The 20,529-nt window shown below is 39.3% G+C and overlaps 3 protein-coding genes across 5 annotated transcripts; 2 read left to right on the top strand and 1 right to left on the bottom strand.

The window, feature by feature from the left end:
- The first annotated feature begins 339 nt into the window (after positions 1-339).
- rsrc2 (arginine/serine-rich coiled-coil 2) lies at positions 340-6,895 on the top strand. 3 transcript variants are annotated; one of them, XM_079221700.1, is made up of 10 exons: positions 340-427; positions 2,015-2,159; positions 2,451-2,491; positions 3,849-4,012; positions 4,295-4,420; positions 4,553-4,600; positions 5,361-5,440; positions 5,540-5,796; positions 5,963-6,052; positions 6,177-6,895. In XM_079221700.1, exons 1-10 carry the CDS (start codon positions 422-424, stop codon positions 6,360-6,362), a joined length of 1,143 nt encoding a protein of 380 aa, XP_079077826.1. In that variant the 5' UTR covers positions 340-421; the 3' UTR covers positions 6,363-6,895. The 3 variants fall into 3 exon arrangements, with proteins under 3 accessions (XP_079077826.1, XP_079077824.1, XP_079077825.1); XM_079221698.1 differs by having other exon boundaries at positions 4,553-4,669; XM_079221699.1 differs by having other exon boundaries at positions 4,553-4,669; positions 5,963-6,056; positions 6,181-6,895.
- A 379-nt stretch (positions 6,896-7,274) lies between these two features.
- LOC306740216 (uncharacterized protein) lies at positions 7,275-8,642 on the bottom strand (the record flags this gene model as incomplete). The annotated part of the gene is made up of 4 exons (XM_079222318.1): positions 7,275-8,006; positions 8,106-8,239; positions 8,325-8,454; positions 8,613-8,642. 4 exons carry the CDS (start codon positions 8,640-8,642, stop codon positions 7,275-7,277), a joined length of 1,026 nt encoding a protein of 341 aa, XP_079078444.1.
- Positions 8,643-10,111: 1,469 nt separating this feature from the next.
- zcchc8 (zinc finger, CCHC domain containing 8) lies at positions 10,112-16,339 on the top strand. The gene is made up of 15 exons (XM_079222179.1): positions 10,112-10,216; positions 10,626-10,810; positions 10,971-11,010; positions 11,115-11,189; positions 11,433-11,535; positions 11,622-11,696; positions 11,834-11,937; positions 12,209-12,274; positions 12,396-12,456; positions 12,549-12,685; positions 12,807-12,949; positions 13,076-13,191; positions 13,442-13,528; positions 14,204-14,324; positions 14,593-16,339. Exons 1-15 carry the CDS (start codon positions 10,203-10,205, stop codon positions 15,657-15,659), a joined length of 2,394 nt encoding a protein of 797 aa, XP_079078305.1. The 5' UTR covers positions 10,112-10,202; the 3' UTR covers positions 15,660-16,339.
- The last annotated feature ends 4,190 nt before the right edge of the window (positions 16,340-20,529 follow it).

Below are 20,529 nucleotides of genomic sequence, written 5' to 3'. Positions count from 1 at the left end.
CTGCCTGACAGGCTGAATTTAGGGGTGCAAACCTGGGGATTCAAACAGAGGGGCGGGGCATTAAAGGGACATCCGGGGAGCATCGTGGTGTTGCCAGATTGGATACGTTTCAGTCTACTAAGCGAAGTGATCTGATTTTACTGTTAAATGTACGGCATTCACCAGTGATTTATATGTGTTTTCAGGTTTTAAAAGAAGAAGAAAATACCAAGTCTATTCCTCTTATTACAGATTATTATTACGTTTTGTTGTTTGGTCCGGAGTTCTCGATCTGGGTTACATTAATGTATGGGATAAAAGAGGTAAAACCTGGCAACCCGAGTCAAATTAGCTGAGCAAGACAACGGCAGTGTAGCAGCTCCGTGCTCGTATGCACGGTCAACGTAACTGTTAGATATAACTCTAAGTGGGCTTCAGGATTATGTCGGTGAGTACAATTATACAACGGTATTCAAGACCTAGCTACATAATGCACGGAGATACAAGTGACGTTAGTTTAGGTTTACTGTTATATTTAGAAATACTTTTTCTTTAAGATGGCGGTTAGCATCGTTAGCTTAGAGACCTAGCTAACTCTGAAACTGCTCTCTGACTAAGGGATGAACGTAGTGGGATTTAGCTCGTGTAGATAGCATGCTGACGAACTGTTTTTCTTTCAATGTCCCGAGGAAGCAATGTCATGATGCTCCAAAAAATCAAACTGATGTCGTATTTCGTGAAAAAAAAGTGTCTCATTTAATCGTCAGATCATTTCGCTAGCAGCTTTTTAACATCGTGTATCGCCAACGTTACTGTTTATTTAGCTTAGCGAGCTAGCGTTAGTTGACCTAAGGTTAGTGCTATTGATAGCACGCCTGAAAGCTCTGTTTTACATTGTATGTATGGTGACGTTAACCTCTGGTACGATTGACTTATATTATTCCGTACTATCTGACTGGGCATCTTTTTATTTAAGTTAAATAAGTACCATTATTCAAGGATGTTACATGCAACTATACCACTGGATGTACGGGTGACTTGAAAAGCGCTGATCAGTTTAAGGCTGTGCAACAGATAACAAAAACAATCTTCACGACGAATGGCGCACAAGCGAGAGAAAACGTGAACAAAGGGTTTAAGCACTTAATAAGCACGAACCCATTCTTACTAAAACTGTTAATTTAAATCAATAGTTGCTTTGAGCAATCTTAAACTCAATTTTAGCTCTAGTAATTGGTATACGATTTACATTTGTATGTCAAATCCCATTTGGGATGCAGTGAAATTAGGGTATATTTGACATGTTGTCGATCACAATTGTCAATGTGAGTGTTTTATTTGCAATGGTAATAATGAGCAAAATGATACACGGATTACTGCCATAAAGTCATTGGTACCAATTGCACTTTATGCTCTCTTAAGAGAAAGCAGAAAGTGAGTTGAAACAAATACTGATTATTATTATTTTTTAATATTATTTTTTAGCAAAAATGGTATGACCTCAATCTTGTCCATTTTCCTCATGGTATCAAATATCATTATCTTTTAGGTATTGCATCAAGTCAGAAATTCCAATGTCGTGACATCACTGGTATACAACAAGGACATCAATACTTAAGTATAGAGACTGCATTTAAATCCTGCACACATTAGAGGGGAAAACAAATAATCTAATTTAGTTTTGTTAAGCTTTCAAACTGAAAAACTTGGCCTTTTTAAGAAGACATAAGTAGATTCAAACAGGCGATAGGATATCAGTTTTAGTCTAGCAATAGTCCTGTAATCTAAGCTAAATCATTTTGACGGTATGTAACTTGTGGAATGTGGTTAAATCAGGAAGTTACTCATCCATCATCATTTAATCTATCAATTTGTAGACACAGGGTGCTAAAATAATCCTTTACCGTGCTAAAATCAGATGGTTTTTAGCTAGCTATAGCATTTCAGCCCTAGGTGGCAATTGTTTTCACAATATGACGCCTTGCGCTGTGTCTATACAAATTAACGTGGTTTGTCGTGTGTTCATTTTTTCCAGGGAAGCGACAATGACTCGGTTGACATGACCAGAACAGGCTCTCCAGTTCATCACAGAAAGAAACACAGCATGGAGTCATCCAGATCTCCCAGGAGCTCCAAACACCACCATTCCCGTTCAAGGTCACGCTCCAGAGACCGAAAACGTTAGTATACAGTAACAATAGCCAGACAGTGCTTAAAAATGCCATAATAATTGGGGTCAGGGTTTGAAATTTGTTCTCAGTTATATTCAGAATATACGCTGAGAAAACAGCTGACCACTGATTTAGCAACAGAAATAAAGTCGATTCCCCAATACTCTTTTCCACTAACTGCAAGTACTATATGCAGTAGCTTTACTGTGCATTTGTCCAAATGTGCTCTTCTCGATCTTGTTTTGTTTTACAAGTCTGCTGAAAAGGTAAATGTATATTTATCTGCACTGCTATTTCCAGGTGACAGAAAATACAGACGGAGTCGCAGCAGGAGTAAAGAGGTAATTGATCAATTCATTTCTATGGTTAGAAACACAATTGATGGGATTTTTGAATGATAAAGTTGTATTCCTCGTTAATTTTAGGTGGAGGTGAGTATGTTTTATACGGCTTAATTTGTTACAGTAACCAAAATTAAAAGAAATAGATTGAGATGGTCTCACTCACATGGAAAGGGTCTTTTTTTTTTTTTTTTACCTTCGCCATGTTGACATGTCTCAAGGATGCTTTTATCCTTGGATATCGGTCATTATTTGTTACCATATTAAATGGTGAAGAGTAGATTTTTTTTTTTGTTAAATACTGTGTGTAGGATCACATGATAACATTTCTATAATAAATCATACTCAGCGTGCTAATGCACGAAGAGACTGAACAGAAGACCCTGCTGACATAGCAAAATAATATGTCTACTACTGGGACAGGTAACTATCTGCCATTCAAACTCCTATTTGTCTCACACTATTTGTTGAGAAAAAAATATTAACTGCATCTCTTTCAGCTAGGGATGGGCATAATAATAATAACATTCATTTATCCAAATGGATAAAGAGTAACAACTACTGCCTCCAACTATATGCCACATCATACTAATGAAGAGCCATTCCAAACTATGTTCACATGAGTTAAAGTTGGTGTGACTCTGTTATGAAGAGAATCTGACATAAAATGGTACATAGGACATTAAATCTTGCAAAAACGGTTATTGTAGGAATGCATCATTTTAATTTAGGAAGTGTTTTTCATGTTAAATTATCATTGTGTGTTGTATGATTTGGATGACATAAGTAAAGAAGCTGTAATTAGTAAGTTGGTTGCCCATCCCTACTTTCACCTTTTTCAGTGATTTATTTTTTTTTTTTAACTTTTTTTTCCAGAGAATCAGATCGTACGGTTTGCATGCACACTATTACAAGATGGAACATTTTCCAAACAGTCTAGTTTGATTATTTACATTATTATATTACATTTACATCTAAAGTGACTCACATTAAGTGCATTGTGGGTACAAATGGTGCAAGAATCATGCAGATACTTCAACATAAAGTATGCTGATGTACTTCCAGTGCTACATTTACAGACAATATGAGGTGGAGAACAATTTTTTATTTTATGGACCATGGTGCAGTCTGAACAGTCTTGCCTGCAATGAAATTCCATTGAAATTAGTGTATTCAAATAAGTCCATATTATAGGAATGCCCACACTTGCAATCATGCTCACAGAATGACATTCTGAATGTTATGAAAGTGGATTTAAAAAAATATTTTTTTTTTACATACCGTCTGCCATAAGCCATGGTACTAACTCTTTTTGTTGCACTATTTTCCTGAAAGAGACAACTTCTTCTTAAAACAGGCACGAAAAAGGGGCTCTGAGAAGCCATCAAAATCACACAGAAAAACAGACGAGCGGCAAGAGCCAGAGAGACTTTCAGCAGAGAATGGAGAGGAGCGATCCAGGCGCAAAGACAAGAGACCCTCAAAAGGCCGGAGCTGTTCCAGGTCACACTCACGAGAGAGGTTAGTCTGGTCAATAAACTCCATAAAGAAATATGTTCAGCAGATTTAACTTGTTTAATAACTCAGAAGGAAATTTATTGGTATGTTATAGTTTCTTGATTATTGATGCCTTGGCAAGAATATTTTTGGGATAACTGAAAAAATGTCTTATTTCTGTGGTAGAAGTTCTGGTCTCATTAAATACCACACAACATTTTTGATAAACAGTAGATAATCTGTTAACAGCGCTAAGTCACGGCAGTAATTTATTTGATTTGTATTGATGATTCCTATTGCTTTCAGACGGCCTCACAGCAAAAGTAAGGACAAACGGCGATCACGCAGCCGGGACAGGAAGAAGAAAGCGAGGTCTCGCTCAGGTTCAAGGACCAAACACCGTCATCATAGCAGAAGTCGCAGTAAGAGCAGGTAAGCTTAAATTTATCTTGAGTTATCAGTATATTTTGTGGGAATTAAGTATTTTTGAACTCTTGCTCACGATTCTATTTGTTATTAATAGTATGTTCATGGCTTTTTGTTTATTTTTGTTTGTTCCATCAGGGAGCGAAAGAAAAGGAGTGAGAAAGTGCGCAGAAAGAGTCGAAGCAGGTCTGTTAATCCACCTGCCTTCCGGGGCCGAAACGCAGCTATGGATGCACAAGAGGCCCTGGCCAGAAGGCAAGGCAACAGTTAATAGGGCATTTACAATATAGATGGTTGGTCGTTCTGTTCTGGCCAAATCCAAGAAATGGTAGAGGTGCTTATTGCATCTGTGTAATAGCAGGCTACAAAAATTAATCCCTGACATTGAAAACTTTTACTGGTCTGCTAATGCCTCGCAGTTTAAGAATATGACATAGCTAGCCGGCAAAGCACAGATTAGGTACTATTAATGGACCAAATGGAGAAATACATTTACGGCTATCAGCCACCATTCAATCCTGAAATTATTCAGATGAAAGGTGTAGTAGACCACTGCTTTTGGCTCTAATCTATCTCCAAGTTGCTTTTGCCAGAGAGCATTGTTCATAAAACCGCATTGGTAGGAAAACAAGGAATCATACGATGGCAATAAGTGGGGTGTATTGGTGATCTGGGTCGCTAAAACACGGACCATGTCTGGCCGGGGACCTTTGTTGCATGTTACCCCTCCTTTCTCTACTTTCATCTTCTTTCAAATCTCTACTGTACCCTGTTATGTGAAAGCAAGAATACTCAAAAAATACAAATGAAGTCTGACTGATGTCTCCAACATGTGAAGCTATGATAATGTTTGTTTGCTCACATGTAATATCACTTTTAGATAAACAGTAGTGGGAACAATAACCTTTAACACAAATGAGTAACATGATCTTCTCTCTTCTTCCAGGCTGGAGAGAGCCAAGAAACTGCAAGAGCAGAAGGAGAAGGAACTGTTGGAGAACCAGCAGCAACAGGAGATAGTTGCCGGTAAGACGGGCTTATTGTGCCGCCTTCTTTTTTTAAACCATTACCATTTGAGTCAAGATTTAGTTACTTACAATACTGCTCTGTGTATTTTGTTTTCAGTGACGGCCCCTATTGCTGCAGTCACAGCTGCAGCAGCCACCTCAAACCCTGTCCTAAATGTGGCAGCCCTCCTGGCCTCTGGGACCCAGGTCACGCCGCAGATAGCCATGGCAGCACAGATGGCAGCCCTTCAAGCAAGAACACTGGCAGAGACGGGTATCGCTGTGCCCAGCTACTACAACCCGTCCGCTGTAAACCCCATGAAGTTCGCAGAGCAGGAGAAGAAGAGGAAAATGCTTTGGCAGGGAAAGGAAGGGGTAAGATTCAGTGTAGATGTTATTTCTTATTTATAGCAGTTTGATGCTTGCCCAGCGTTTCCTTCTCAATTTGTTTTAAAATATATTTATTTATTTATAGATATATTTTTTTCTATTTATGTATATATTTGCTTATTACCTGATGAAAATCATTTCTGTTTTTAAGGACAAGTCACAGACAGCCGAGTTGTGGGAGAAACTGAGCTTTGGAAACAAGAACCAAAATGTTAAATTCCGCAAACTAATGGGTATTAAGGCAAGTACAATTGTAATTTTATTTCACAAATGGGTATTTGATACTGCTGTAGAATCTTCTGTTAACCACTTAAATCTTTCTAATCTGAACTTCTTGGAATTAATTGAATGTGGTGTCTATACAGGGAGAGGATGAAGCTGAAGTTGCCAAACCACTTAACGAGGAGGGCTTGAAGACTCTTCAAAAGCAGGAGGAGATGTTCAGGAACCTCGACGTTCAGTATGAGATGGCTCGGTCTCAGACACACACCCAGAGAGGAATGGGCCTTGGTTTCACCTCCTCATTCTCACGTGGAATGGATTCCATCTAGTCTTTGCCACTCATCTGATCACAGAGGACCATCAACTCATCGCTAGCGCTCAAGCTTGCACGGATGTTTCTCTGAATCTGTAATTTATTTATTGACAAACATCTTGCATATTGGAACATTATAATGTAAATACCCAGATGCTGAGTTTGTCTCAGTGTTCATGAATCTGTACTGTAATCTTTGCGAAAGGAGGCATCTGTTTGACTGGTTGATACTGGTTAAATATTAGATATTAGTTTGGATAATGTGGTAGCTTTTTTTAACATGAATATATATATATGTGATTGTTTCAACAAACTGAATATAATGTGGTTCAAGTGAACACTGTTTACATCCATTTAGCGAAAAGCATCTGAAGTAAATTTTGCATTATCAGAATCCCACAGATTCATTTCTCCCGACTTGAATAAAACAACCGCTGTGGGTTGTAATACATTTCGTCTTTTGGATTGCCATGGATAAAGATATGCTCAACGGGAGAAATCACATACTTCAAATGTTCTTGAAATAAATTAGTTTTATGTTGACTAAGATTTTTCTTACATCACCTCATTTGTATTTGTGATATCTGTTTATTACATTTCCATTCAAATTAACTCAATGTTACCAGGGCTGGGCCTTAACGATTCCAAATTTCAAGTAGTTTTCCAAGTTCCATTCATAAAGCAATATAAGGCAAAATCATATGGAATTAAATAGATGTCAGGTTATTTGAACACTGTTTAGCAACTGTGCATTACATTAACAGCGATAACTAAATTGGCATGGCAATATAATTCCACCGTGAGTAAAACAATATTTGTCACCCAGCTTTAGTTGTTACCAAACCTGATAGAAATAAATGTATGTATTAGGATACTGGAAATTGATACAATTTAGGTCTTTGTGTTGACATCTAATTGGAAACCACTCCTATTTACATATGAGGCTGGAGTACAGCACATGTGCCACACCAGTGATGAGGTTGTGGTTTGCAAACTCCAGGATAAGGAGCAGGATTGGGTACTCGCTGTGTCTCTTCTCCATAGTGGACTCTTCACTTAAGCCCATCCAATGAAGCAGCAGTGTTTGCATAGCATCTGGGAATAGCTCTGTGACGAGCTCTTCCGCAGGTGGCAAGTCACTGATATGTTCGATATGCTGTACTTTAAAGCCCTCCACTCTCTGGCTGATGCTGCTGTGGGCTGCATGAAACTGTTGCCCGAGCCATTGTCCTACACCACAAAGCAGGGAACTTGAATACGCACAGCCCCAGTCTTTGGCCTTTAGCAGGGCTAACACAGTTTCTGTTGCATCCTTTTCTTCAAGAGTCCCATTTATGTGCCGATCAATGTTCTCCAAAAGCATCAAGATAGTCTCCAGCTGTTCTGTGTTGCTTTGAGCCTCAGAGGAGAGCTTGTCATCCAAGCTGTGCAATTTCTGTCTCACTGTGGATATAACTTGTTGGCTTTGCTCAGCCTGCAAGCTCTTCTCGGGAAAAGAACAATAATCGTGATCTGCCGATGTATCGCCTGTGTCACCGTAATACACATCCACTGATTCCCTGCCAACATGGCAATGCTGAGGTTGTGGCATTTCAAGCTGCACATTGAGGCTGTAACTCGTTTTCAGGGGGCTGTCATTTATCTGCGATTTCCAAACATCCTACAAAGGAAAGACAAAACAAAAGCTATCATGGGGTGTATATTTAAAACAAACCAAATGTATAACATAAAGATGTGCATGATGGTAACTGTACTGCACCTGGAAGTTCTCTAACACAGCAAGCTGCTCTTGCTTACTGTACATCTCAAAGACAACTCGAAAAAGTCCCTGAATGCTGTAGAACCACAGGCTGTTATTTGCAGTGTGTACCTTCATCCCATGGAACCTGAATGCTGCAACAGGAAACTGTGTCTTAGCGTATGTGTGTGGTGGAAGCAAAATCATTGTTGTGGTACAATTTTCTCTTGCATATCTTACCTGAGGAAAAATGTACTTTTGTTGCGAATCCTTTCTTGGCAAACTTGGCGTGGTATCTGGGATGGTTCTCTCTGCGGATGTCCGTGTTGGAGAAGACATCTGCTCCTAAAAAAAGAGGAACCACTGGATTCTGAAAAAGATAAAGATGATACTTGCCGTGATATACTGATATTGATATTCCAAAAATGTAATATTGATACATTTATTTATATATATGGTCAAAAATGTGTAATAATCCAGCCCCACTTAAATAACACATTTATACAGCTGTAGTTCCAGACTCTCCACCTCCAGACACTCATTTTGGGTGCAAGTCATTTTCCATAAGGAGACAAAATGCACACTACACAAGTTAGTGATGGATTTGATTGACATTAGGATCGTTTGAGATGAGCCAGTCCTGCGCAGAATCAATTATATATATTTATGTGGAAATGTATCTGCATTGTATGTTATCCTCTTATTATGTCTGTCTGTGAAACATTTTGCTGCTCATTTTGATGTGTTTTATAAATAAGCTTTATTATTATGTTCAATCACACAATATATGTTTTTAGATTCAACCTTTATTACACAACATGAGACTAATAGCCAACAATCAAGCGTCAAGTTTGACAATTACACAGAAAAATAGGATTTATACAAAACGTGGGTTGTCAAATCTCCGAGCATGAAAGGCGGTGTTTATACTCCATGCCCTGCATTATTCTCCGAAACGCCAGAGGGCGCGAAGACTCAACAATACAATGAGTGTCACCCATAGATGTGCCCATAGCTGCTTATATTACAGGCAAAAAGTCATAAATCAACCTCCACAACTCGTATACACGGACTACTGTATTGCCTTTGTACAAGCCCGTTAGGGTGCTGTATCGGTCCTCATCTGAAACCAGGGGCTACGGGAAATATAATTACACACAACAAATCTACCATTTGCTTTGAAATATATCGTTGAGCCTGCACTCACCTTGTTGGAGCACTTAGTCAGACTGAAAGATGTCAGATTCACCAAATAAATATAGCGAATTTTGCGTGAACCCCCGTCCCACTGCGGTAAAGTTAAGGGGATAGTTGAGCAACTTGACATTGCTGGATGAAAATTAACCTGTTCAGTGGGAACCCGAAGGTTCTACAATAATACTTGAAACGAAAGTAAAGCAGTTCAACGGCTGCAAAAAAAAAAGCGAACTGACTTCCTCAACAAATAAAACCGTGAGCATGGAGTTGTAAACCCTCAACTCTGTTTTACGGACAAAGCAAGCCGCTATGAAAAAACGGGGCTCCTCTATGGGCTATGTGGTCGTGGTTCATTTGCAATTTACAGATTTAGCTATACATATAAAAAAAAAATCTAACGCTATTGTCTTATCCCGTGTTATTTGTTCCTGTAATCTGAGATCCCAACCTGAAATACAACGTTGTGGGTTCAATAACTGTCATATATAAATATATACGCGTGCTTAACACGTGACATACGGAGGACCAATGAATACGAAGAACAGTTGCTTTCACCTCTGAACTCCTTTCCTGTGCAGATTAAAAATGTCTGAAGTTGATTTCGGGGATAGTGAGCTCTTTCAGCAGCTAGATGACTCCGCATTGCCTGTCCCGACGCATATTCGCTCCTCCAGTGGGCTCGGAAGCCCACTGGAGGAGAGCGAAGACTCCATTCAGAGGCTCACTGAGGAGAATATCCTTTTGTCAGATGCGCCAACTGTGTGCTAGCACTGTTGATGTAGCACGAGCTAACGTCGGCTATCAGTTGCGACCAAAACAGTGCACGCACGACTTGACGTGTGTGCTGATTGTTGTGTATGTCTTCTGTCTATTAACTTAACTCGCAGATTACATGAAGAATTGAGAAGAAAACGGAACATCATGATACGACCGAGGTAGATTAGCGTTATTGTTAGCTGACACTATTAATGCGCTAACAAATGCACCGAAACTGATTACTAACTGACAGTAATCATCGATCTATCCTGTGACTTTATAGCGGCATCACAGTTGAAGATATCAACCTCGACGGGCTGTGTGGGCTCATAGCCCGTCGATGGGCTTTGTGGTCGTGGTTTATTTGCAATTTACAGATTTAGCTCTACATATAAAATAAAATATCTAACGCTATTGTCCTATCCTGTGTTATTTTTTTACCTGTAATCTGAGAGCTCAACCTGTAATACAGCGTTGGGGGTTTAATAATTTGTCAAATATATATACGTGTGTCTAACACGTGACATAAGGAGGACCAATGAATACGAAGAACAGTTGCTTTCACCTCTGAACTCCTTTCCTGTGCAGATTAAAAATGGCTGAAGTTGATTTCGGGGATAGTGAGCTCTTTCAGCAGCTCGATGACGCCGCATTGCCTGTCCCGACGCATATTCGCTTCTCAAGTGATGCGGAAGACGAGGAGGAGACGAGCCAGCTCCCGAGCCGACTGGAGGAGAGCGATGACTCCATTCAGAGGCTCACTGAGGAGAATATCCTTTCGTCAGATGCGCTAACTGTGTGCTATCACTGTTGATGTAGCACGAGCTAACGTCGGCTATCAGTTGCGACCAAAACAGTACACGCATTACACGACGGGTGTGCTGATTGTTGTGTATGTCTTCTGTCTATTAACTTAACTCGCAGATTTACATAAAGAATTGAGAAGAAAACTGAACATCCTGATACGACCGAGGTAGGTTAGCGTTATTGTTAGCTGACACTATTAATGCGCTAACAAATGAATCGAAACTGATTATTAACTGACAATAATCGCCGATCTTTCCTGTGACTTTACAGTGGCATCACAGTTGAAGATGTCAACCTCGACGGGCCAGTTCTTCAAATATTGTATGCCAACAACATTATTTCAAAGTAAGGAGTCAAATGGATTTATTTGCTCACTTGTAGTATTTGTCACGTCTGTCTTCTAAGTTGACTGTCAAATTGTTGTTCTGTTAAAAATACTTTACCTGTTAGTACTAAAACATTTTGCCAACACTTGTTATAGTTTTTACATCATGGCTAATATGATGAAAATACAGCATATGAATTAACTTGCTGTGTGTGCACCTGATCTCTAAACTAACAACAAACTACAATGAATGTCTCTTTTAGGCTGTGTCGTCAAGAAATTGAAGATTGCATCTGCAGTGTGATTTTGAAGCACCAGAAACTGAGCAATGAAAAGAAAAACACCATCTTTCAAATGAAACCTCAGGTGTCTACCCAGAATGTATTTTATTGTGATTAATATTAATATAGTTTTTGATTTGCTAAAAAGAAAATGTTCTATCCTGTATGAAGCATTCAGCTTTTGCTTTGGAAGATCTGCAGAAGTCCTCTCCCAGTAGTATCAGAACAACACCTGAAGCGTTTAAAGTGAGTATTTACTAATATGTTCAGTGACTTGCATATTGCACAATTTCTCGCCACATGGAAAAGAAAATGTTTTCAAATAGTCCATTACTTAATGTAATGTTAATATCATTAATTATTTCCTTATCTTCCTGCCTTAGGTGGTTGGAAGTGTCCAATATTTCTCCACATTCAGTGTTGATAAACTTGGACAGCCTCTGGTGAATGAAAACCCACAGCTGACAGATGGTTGGGACATTCCAGCGTATCTTTAAGATGGATAAATGAATAAATCATCAAAACTCGACAGTCTCGTCTGTCAGTTCATCTGTTGTGTGTTGCACATTTGAAAACAATTTTGCCATGGGATGATGTTCGCTTCAATGTAACTATGTCCTGATTTTGAAAAGTGGAAATTTATTATAAAATATCCAGCATATAAGTGGGACTTCTGTTAAGGTGTCGAAATAGACAAGATACAGAGTTTGTTGCTTTGTTTTGCACAAAGATGAGACACTTCCTGAATTGTTGCAAAGCTATCACCAGGTTTTCAACCAAGTCATTGGCACAGATGGTCAGGACATAGAGATGAAAGACAAAAGGTATGTCAGCTTATTAATTAATCTTTATTCAGTTTCCATCTTTGGTTTATGACTTGCTTTGTTTCGTTGCTGTGTGGCATATATCTATATAATGAAACCATCGCTGATCTGTTCATTGTAGACCCAAATCCATGTGTTTCAACTGTGGTTTGAGTGGTCATCAGCTGAGAGACTGTCCCAAGGTAAGGACAAGTAAGCATTACTATAGTAGGAGCTCAAGTTGCATATAAAAATGGTTTTGATTGACCACATTTTTACACATTTACCTTCCTAGCCTAAAGACATGGCTATAATAAATGAGAGAAGAAAGGAGTTTAATCAGAACAGCAACCAGCCCATGCAGAGTAACCAGCGGTACCATGTGGATGAAGTGGAGGAGCGGTTTGCTAAATACAAACCAGGAGTCATGAGGTAGGATTGTTTTGTAAAACAACGAACACAAACATAATTTCATCACATTCAATATCTATTGTACCAAGTAAAAATAAATCTTGCTAATTTGTTGTTTTACATTGTGTTATGCTTGGAACAGTGAGGAGCTGTTGACTGCCATGGGACTTGATGGCAACACCCTCCCTCCTTTAATTTACCGCATGAGGCAGCTCGGCTACCCACCAGGTTGGCTCAAAGAGGCAGAGACGGAGAACTCTGGCATAACACTGTATGATGGAAATGGTATGTTTTAAATTACATTTAATCTTGTGTGGTCACACTGATTTTCTCAACTAAACGACTGGAAACATATGTTGTTGACACCTGCAAAGGTTGTGCTGAAATCCTTTTTTTCTTCCTGTTTTCTAGTTTCAATTGTTGATAAGTCAACAGACGATACCAATTCCCAAAGCATCTCTTATGATGTTTCCAAGCTGGTGGAATTCCCAGGCTTCAATGTACCTGCATCACCCGAAATGAAAGATGTAAGTCTTACAATATACATTTTTCTTGAATATAGCACTAGTTATTTGTGAGTCTAGGTGTCTAAATTATATTCATATTTTGTTTAATTTATATCTTCAGTTTTCTAAAATCAGATAAAGGAAAATGGAAATGAATGCAATATTCTCTAATGATGTGATTTCATCAGCATTTGATTATGAGTGTATTTTGTCTATCATAAGGAAATGGCATCCTAATGCCGCACACTGTTTTTTTTCCTGACCCCCCCAGGAGTATATGAAGTATGGCTCAATTCCAATCCAGACCCACCACTTGAAGGACAACTATGCAGCCTACCTGTCAAAAAACTTCCCCAAGGTAATTATCTTAAAGTCCCTGAAGTAATTGTGAGTTTCCTCTCAAACAATGTAGGTCACACCATCCTTGCGCCACTCAAACCAAACTTTCTGGATGTTATTTAGTGACTATACTGTTTCATAAGAATTGTTTAAGGATTATTATAACCCTCAATCTTGGTCCTTGATATTGATACTTTAACATGAGTAGAGTATAGGCAGATGCATTACATTTTCATAAAGTGACCAAATAATGAAAATAAGTCTTATAAAGTCACACCATTTTGCTCCCGCATGTCTCTTGTTTCCTTATGGCTAGTTTGCACAGATCTGGATTGCGTGTTATGTGATTGGCCACCGGACCGTGACGTCAGGTTTATCCAAAAGATGATTATGTATTAATTATTCGCCACATGTCACTGCTTTTCTTTTTTTCTTCTCTCAACACCCCCCCTGTGTTCTTCACTGCTTAGGTTTAACGCACTGCCCATATTTAACACACTTGGTGTGAATGCAGCCTCAACCTGCCACTTTGCTCCAGACAACAGTTCATTTTCACATGCAGTGGAGCCTATCCTTCTTAATCCCATTTAGACAGCCATTCACACTAAACCCAGTGCACAGTCCTCTGAAGAGACTCAGCATTTGGGCAAAGCTCTTTAAATATTTTCATTCCATGTGTTCCTCCTTGTCACAGACTGGTGCCACCTGCAACAAGAGACGGCATGAATCTGAGTCATCTCCTCAGCAAAGGAAGAAGACAAGGTCCACTCCTGATCGGAACTCCGATAGGAGCTCGGACATGGATATTGAATCGGGTAACTGTTCGTCTCTGTTACGTTTTTCAGCAGGCTCATCATTTTGTTTCTTTCACAAGTTGCTTGATCACAAAGACTGATGCAGTAATCTCAAATTGTCCTAATCTTGATATCCACTCTGTTGCTTCACGACTCAATTTAAAAAATAAAATATAAAACTGCCTTTTACAATGTTACATTTCAAAAAGCAGCTTCTCTGTTTTTATGTATCGCTCAACTGCAGAATAATGGTAACAATCACTTTCTTTTTTGGGGTGTCTCTCCTCAGACCCAGGAACACCGTATCATCATGGCCCCAGGGATTTCCAGTTCCAACCTCCGCTACCCCCTGGCTCCCCTTGCTTCAGTTCACCGCCTCCTTTACCCCGGGGCACTCCTCCGGCTACACCCACTCCCCCACCGCTCCCTAAAGGTACACCTCCTCCCACACCCACTAACGGCTCCCCAGCTCTACGGGGGAATAAATGGATAATCGTTGATGACGCTGCGGACGAAACCGAGGATGAATTGACATTGGAGGAACTAGAGGAGCAGCAGAGGCTGATTTGGGCAGCTCTAGAAAATGCTGACACGGCCACTAATAGTGACTGTGAGACATCTGCAGCGGGAACACCTGTACCCAGTTCAAAAAGTGTCTCCACACCTGCTAATGTCTGCACCCAAACGGAGGTAGTTGAAGAAGCGATGGACACAACAAAGCCTGCAGAAACCTGCCACAGTATTAAAAATCAAAGGGAACCACATGTTCAAGAGATTGGAACTCAGAGTCCTGGACCAGTCAAAGCCCAAGGTGTAACCCCACACAGTCCTGGTCCAGTCAAAGCCCAAGATGTCAGCCCACACAGTCCTGGTCCAGTCAAAGCCCAAGATGTCATCCCTCAGAGTCCTGGTCCAGTCAAAGCCCAAGATGTCAGCCCTCAGAGTCCTGGTCCAGTCAAAGCCCAAGATGTCAGTCCTGGTCCAGTCAAAGCCCAAGATGTCATCCCTCAGAGTCCTGGTCCAGTCAAAGCCCAAGATGTCATCCCTCAGAGTCCTGGTCCAGTCAAAGCCCAAGATGTCAGCCCTCAGAGTCCTGGTCCAGTCAAAGCCCAAGATGTCAGCCCTCAGCGTCCGGGTCCAGTCAAATGTGAGGAAGACAACCCGCAGAGCCCAAATCTAGATTTCTTTAACGATGAGAAGATAACAGCTGTTCCTCATCGGAGCAGGTTTGCAGCTGGCATTGTTCCATTTGAAGAAACGCCGGAGTTCACGGAGGTTGCTGAAGCCACAGGGACATACCTTAAGATCAGAGACTTGCTTAAAGGTTCCCCTCGAAGTTTGGCGAAGAAAAATTAAAAAAATGATCGTCTTCTTTGGAACACAAGGATACGTGAATAGCTCTTTTTAATTTTCATTACTACCCTATCAAGCATGATTTTTAACTGTTTATCATTTTGTACCAAGTTGAATGTCTATGTTTTGTAAACATACCACCAGGGATAGGCATTTAAGGTTAAGCTGCAAAAGCAATAGTTTGAAGATTTTGACCTATTTTTTTTTTTGTAGGAGTTGTTACTCATGCTATTCATTTTATTGTAAAATGGCAATTTTCCTGATCTGTAATGTTTCAATGGCTTTTTCTATTTTTCTCAAACTCAAAATACACCCCTGAAAATAATCCCAGTGTTATGGTGCTTTTTCCTCAGCAAGGGCTTTGCTGTACAATAATTTACATAGGAAGAGATTCACAGGAGAGTAGATAACATACTTTTTCTGTTACAAACACTATTTAAAGTATTACCTGCGATATTTCTCATATTCCTAAACACAGCTTAATCTCTTCTTTCAAAAATTGGCCAAAAGAAAACCTTGTGATGAAGGAGACGCAACACGAACCAAGGGGAGCGCTCACATCCATCTCAGGAAAAAAAAAATGCTGGTGTGGAGTGCCTACAAGGAGGGCTTCGTTTTGCTACTATTTAACTGGAGAAAGTTGACTAAATGAACATATGGGATTGTGTGATATTCTCTGAATGATGGAAGGGTCGTCAAAAAGAGAATTTAGATATTTGCCTTAACAAAATAATTAAAAAAACATCTCTTATGATGTATCGAAGCTGGTGGTATTCCCAGGCTTCAATGTGCCTGCATTACCTGGAATGAAATATGTAAGTCTTACAATATCAACTTATCTTCAATATATGCCTAGTTATTTTTAAGTATATTCATATTTGTTTTATTTATATCTTCAGTTTTCTAAAATCAGATGAAGGAAAATAGAAATCAATGTAATTTTCTCTGATGTGATTTCATCAGCATTTGTGCTCAAGTACTTGCATAATTAAGATATGAATCATAGTATTTACAATTGTATTTTCTGTTACACATTTAAGATAATTGATTTATGCAAATACAGTACATGTATTCCCTTTCAGGTATGAATGTATTTTGTCTATCATAAGGAAATGGCATCCTGCTGCACACTGTTTTTGAGTTGAGATTTTTAGTGGCAGGGCATCTTTACAACAGTTGCACATCTCATAGTTTTTCTGTCTATTTTTTTGAACTCCAGGAGTATATGAAGTATGGCTCAATCAACCCTCAACAGAGGGTGCTAAGGTCACACAACACGCTCGTCTCAGTTGGAAACTAATGATAATACATTGTAAATGATATTGACAAAAATAAGAGGAAATAATGTATAAATGGCATTGGCCATTAATAATTGCAAATGATGGCAAGTGGAACCATTAACTATGTTTACATTTGCACATTGCAATTGCATATTCTGTACTTTGCATTTTCTATGACATTACCAAGTTTGGTCTAGATTATCTTTGTTCATTCACTATTCATCAAATAGATTCATATCACAGCTGACATAAAGTTCATTCCCCCCTTTAAAACTGATCTGCCAGCAAAAAGGCATCATAAAATGTTCAAATACAGATTTAACATAACTTTAAAGAAGTCATATGTAAGGCAATAGAGACTGTTATGATCCCTCCTTTCCACTTGGGGTGTGTGTCCTGTTTTCTGGCTCGTTTCTGTCTTTCAGGACCTTGAGTGACAGCTGAGGAGCCACACCTGAGCCCATGTGGTTCAAGCTCTAAAATCTCTCCACCAGAATACTGACAGCTGTCTAGTCTGTCCACACATGACATTACTGATTACTGACACAGTTGTTTTGTTTAGTTCATGTTGTTCAGTTTAATGTTGTTTGATGTTCTGTAAATAAATGTGTTTATTACTTTTAACTCGTCTGGTCTCCCATTTATGTTGCAGCCTTTGAGCTGGGTTGTAAGATGCAAATGAGTGTTGTCATGATTAGCCTTTTTTTATTTTTTTAAAATGGTTGCCTGGTGGGTTTTCTTTAGCAGAAAATAGGATATGGTATGGATATTCTTATACTTTCTGGAGGACTTTGAAAAATAATTGATTTTGGAGCATGACTAATTGTATTGCTAATACTTTTACATTATGCAATTGAAAACTTTGTATTTTGAGAAAAACATTGCATGCTGTTTCAAAGTTAAGGGAATTTCCACAACATCGGGACTGTTATGTTAATCGTGTGTCTCTATGACTGTTCAATTAATAATGCAAAATATTAGAACAAAGTACAACTTGTATGTACAGTATTTGCACTTAGACTTGTAAATGACTTGCACATAGATAGATGCATACCAAATACTAACTCACCTACTCCTACATACAGTACATACTAATACACATATGCATGCATACACAAGCCTGTGTGTGTGCTAAACCTCTGACAAGACCTGACCTCTGTCAGGAGAAGGAAAGTATTTCACCCCTTTCAAAGAGAAACTATTGAGACCATAGACTCTATAAAAAAAGTGAGACTCATACCTTTTGTGATAAAGCTAGTAATCACATAAATACATTCACGAGTTTAAACTCAACTTTTATATTCTTTCTTTTGAAAAGTGAGAAATGTAAGTCAAAATCTTGATTATCTTGGAATTTAGACTCAGATTTGTTTTATTCTGAATAATCTTAACATTCTGGTGTTATGATCATAAATCTGAAGAGTCTGAGAATAATTTAGCCCGGTTTCACTTGGTCCAATGGGTTTATTTCCTTAACTTGACTTGCACGAATAATATACCATTGTTTGTTTGACATTATTACAACGTTTGAGCCCAATAGTAAAATACATACATATATATATATATATACATATATATATATATATATATATATATATATATATATATATATATATATATATATATATATATATGAGCACATTATTATTGTATGTGACTCCCTTTGACTTCCTGATTGAAATTGTAAAGTTTGTGTGTCTGGAAATAGTTTAGCGCTCTTTTAGAAGTGAGGGAGTGATCCATCTCACTGAACATGTCGTCTCTGTTCGCACCTCCCGTTGACGTCCCTCTCCCTCTCTCTCTGCCGTCGGACAGACAGCTCGCGCACTGGGCTGTGCAGCCTGTATTCCCGTCTCTGATCCGTCTGAAACGGTTCTCTACTTAGCTCGCTAGCTGTGTATTTTCTCCTGAGAAGACTTCGGCTGTCCAGAAACATATCAGGTCAGTATTAGCGAGTTCACGTTGATGTCACACATTTCCGTAAACTTGCTCGTCCGTTTGTTGCTGATAAACCAGGAAACTGAGCGCCAGGCATGGTGGAAGTTGTCCAGGTAGTGTCTGCGTTACTTGAGGCGTTAGTTTAGCTAGCTAACCTAGCTAATCTAGCTAACCAGCCCTTCTCTCGTCCCGGCCACGGGCCTCGCTGCTAACGTGAATCGGACATATTATTACCGTGATCACAGACTGGGATTCAGCCGGAAAGGTGACAGTACAGTCGACCAACTGCTTATAACGACAACATCAGTCGGCAGTCTGTCTTTACAGGTGAACTATGCTAATCTGTAACAATTTGTTGGGCTGATTCAACTTGCAGCAGCAGTGTGCCCTGCTGGAGTGTCGGGGACGGAGCGGAGACTTTTAGACTTGTGGAATTTGCTCCAGTCGCTGTGGGGAACACAGCGACTGGAGCAAATTCCACAAGTCGGTCAGCCATAAAACATATGGCTGTTACCGGTATAAGTCGCCATTAACGGCTTATCGTCTCGCCAGAGACCTCGATTTAATTAACTAGTAAGGTAAGTTAGCTGCAGTGGTGTGTTTTTGCAGGGGCTCACTCTCACCAGATGTGCCACCTCATCGACAGCTCTCAATCCGTTAGCTAACGTTACTGAAAACGGTCTGAAGGCGAGGACGTTAAAAAGCCATGTTGTTGCCCAAACCTCAGGATACCTGACTTAACAGGTACACTATGTAGTATGTCAGTGTAGCAACTGCACAATTTCAATAGTAGAGTCTCTGCATTTGACAGTTTTGCGGTTTGACTTAGACATTCATGGTTAACGTTAAGCCGTTCATACAAAAAGCAGTTTAACTTGTTTGGGCTGATAGACACGATCAACGCTTTGATGGGTTGTAGTCTTGAGAATTGCAATATCACTAGAAATGTTTGAATTACTGTATTTCTACTAGTCTTTGTACTTCTCCATATGGAGTTTGGGATGTATGAGAGTGGCTAACGTTGGTGCATATGCTATACTAGCTGAAATAGGTTTTATGTACGCTTGTTGACAATGAGAGTTGTTAACATGAAAACTGGTAAATCTGTATTCACAGACAACACCGGTGCAGAATGCTTTTGGTTCTTATTCTGTGCTCATGTCCTGTTAGTGCTTTTCTAAACCGTCCTTTGTCAATGCTAGCAGGGTCCTACACAATCATTCCAGCAGATGTTTCCTCAAAAAGGAAGAGCCGGAGCTCGATTTGGCCTTGTGATGACAAAAGCATAATTGTAGGAGTGAGGGTTACATCTGTGAATACACACCTCTGAAGACGTAAAGGCATACTAAGCAGCTTTACGTGTGAAACTTCCGTCATTAACAACATGGAAGTTGATTATGTCAATACAGTCATTTTGAGAAGTTTCAGTTCTGTTTTACAGGCTACCATCTACCCGTTTCTATTTGTGTATTTACATCAGAAAACATTCATCCAAACTACATGGAATTTGGAGTTATACATAAGTTACATTTTTTTTAAAGAATTTTACTTATATTGATTCCCTTTAAACATTGGTATTTGGCTTTCTTCCTAGCTGCCGATTAAAGTGACTGTCAGTAGCAAAAGATTAACATTACTGTAGTGGGAATTTCTCC

This window comes from Taurulus bubalis (assembly GCF_910589615.1).
Source record: "Taurulus bubalis genome assembly, chromosome: 8".
Lineage (NCBI taxonomy): Eukaryota > Metazoa > Chordata > Actinopteri > Perciformes > Cottidae > Taurulus > Taurulus bubalis.
This window is presented reverse-complemented; position numbering and strand designations above follow the sequence as displayed.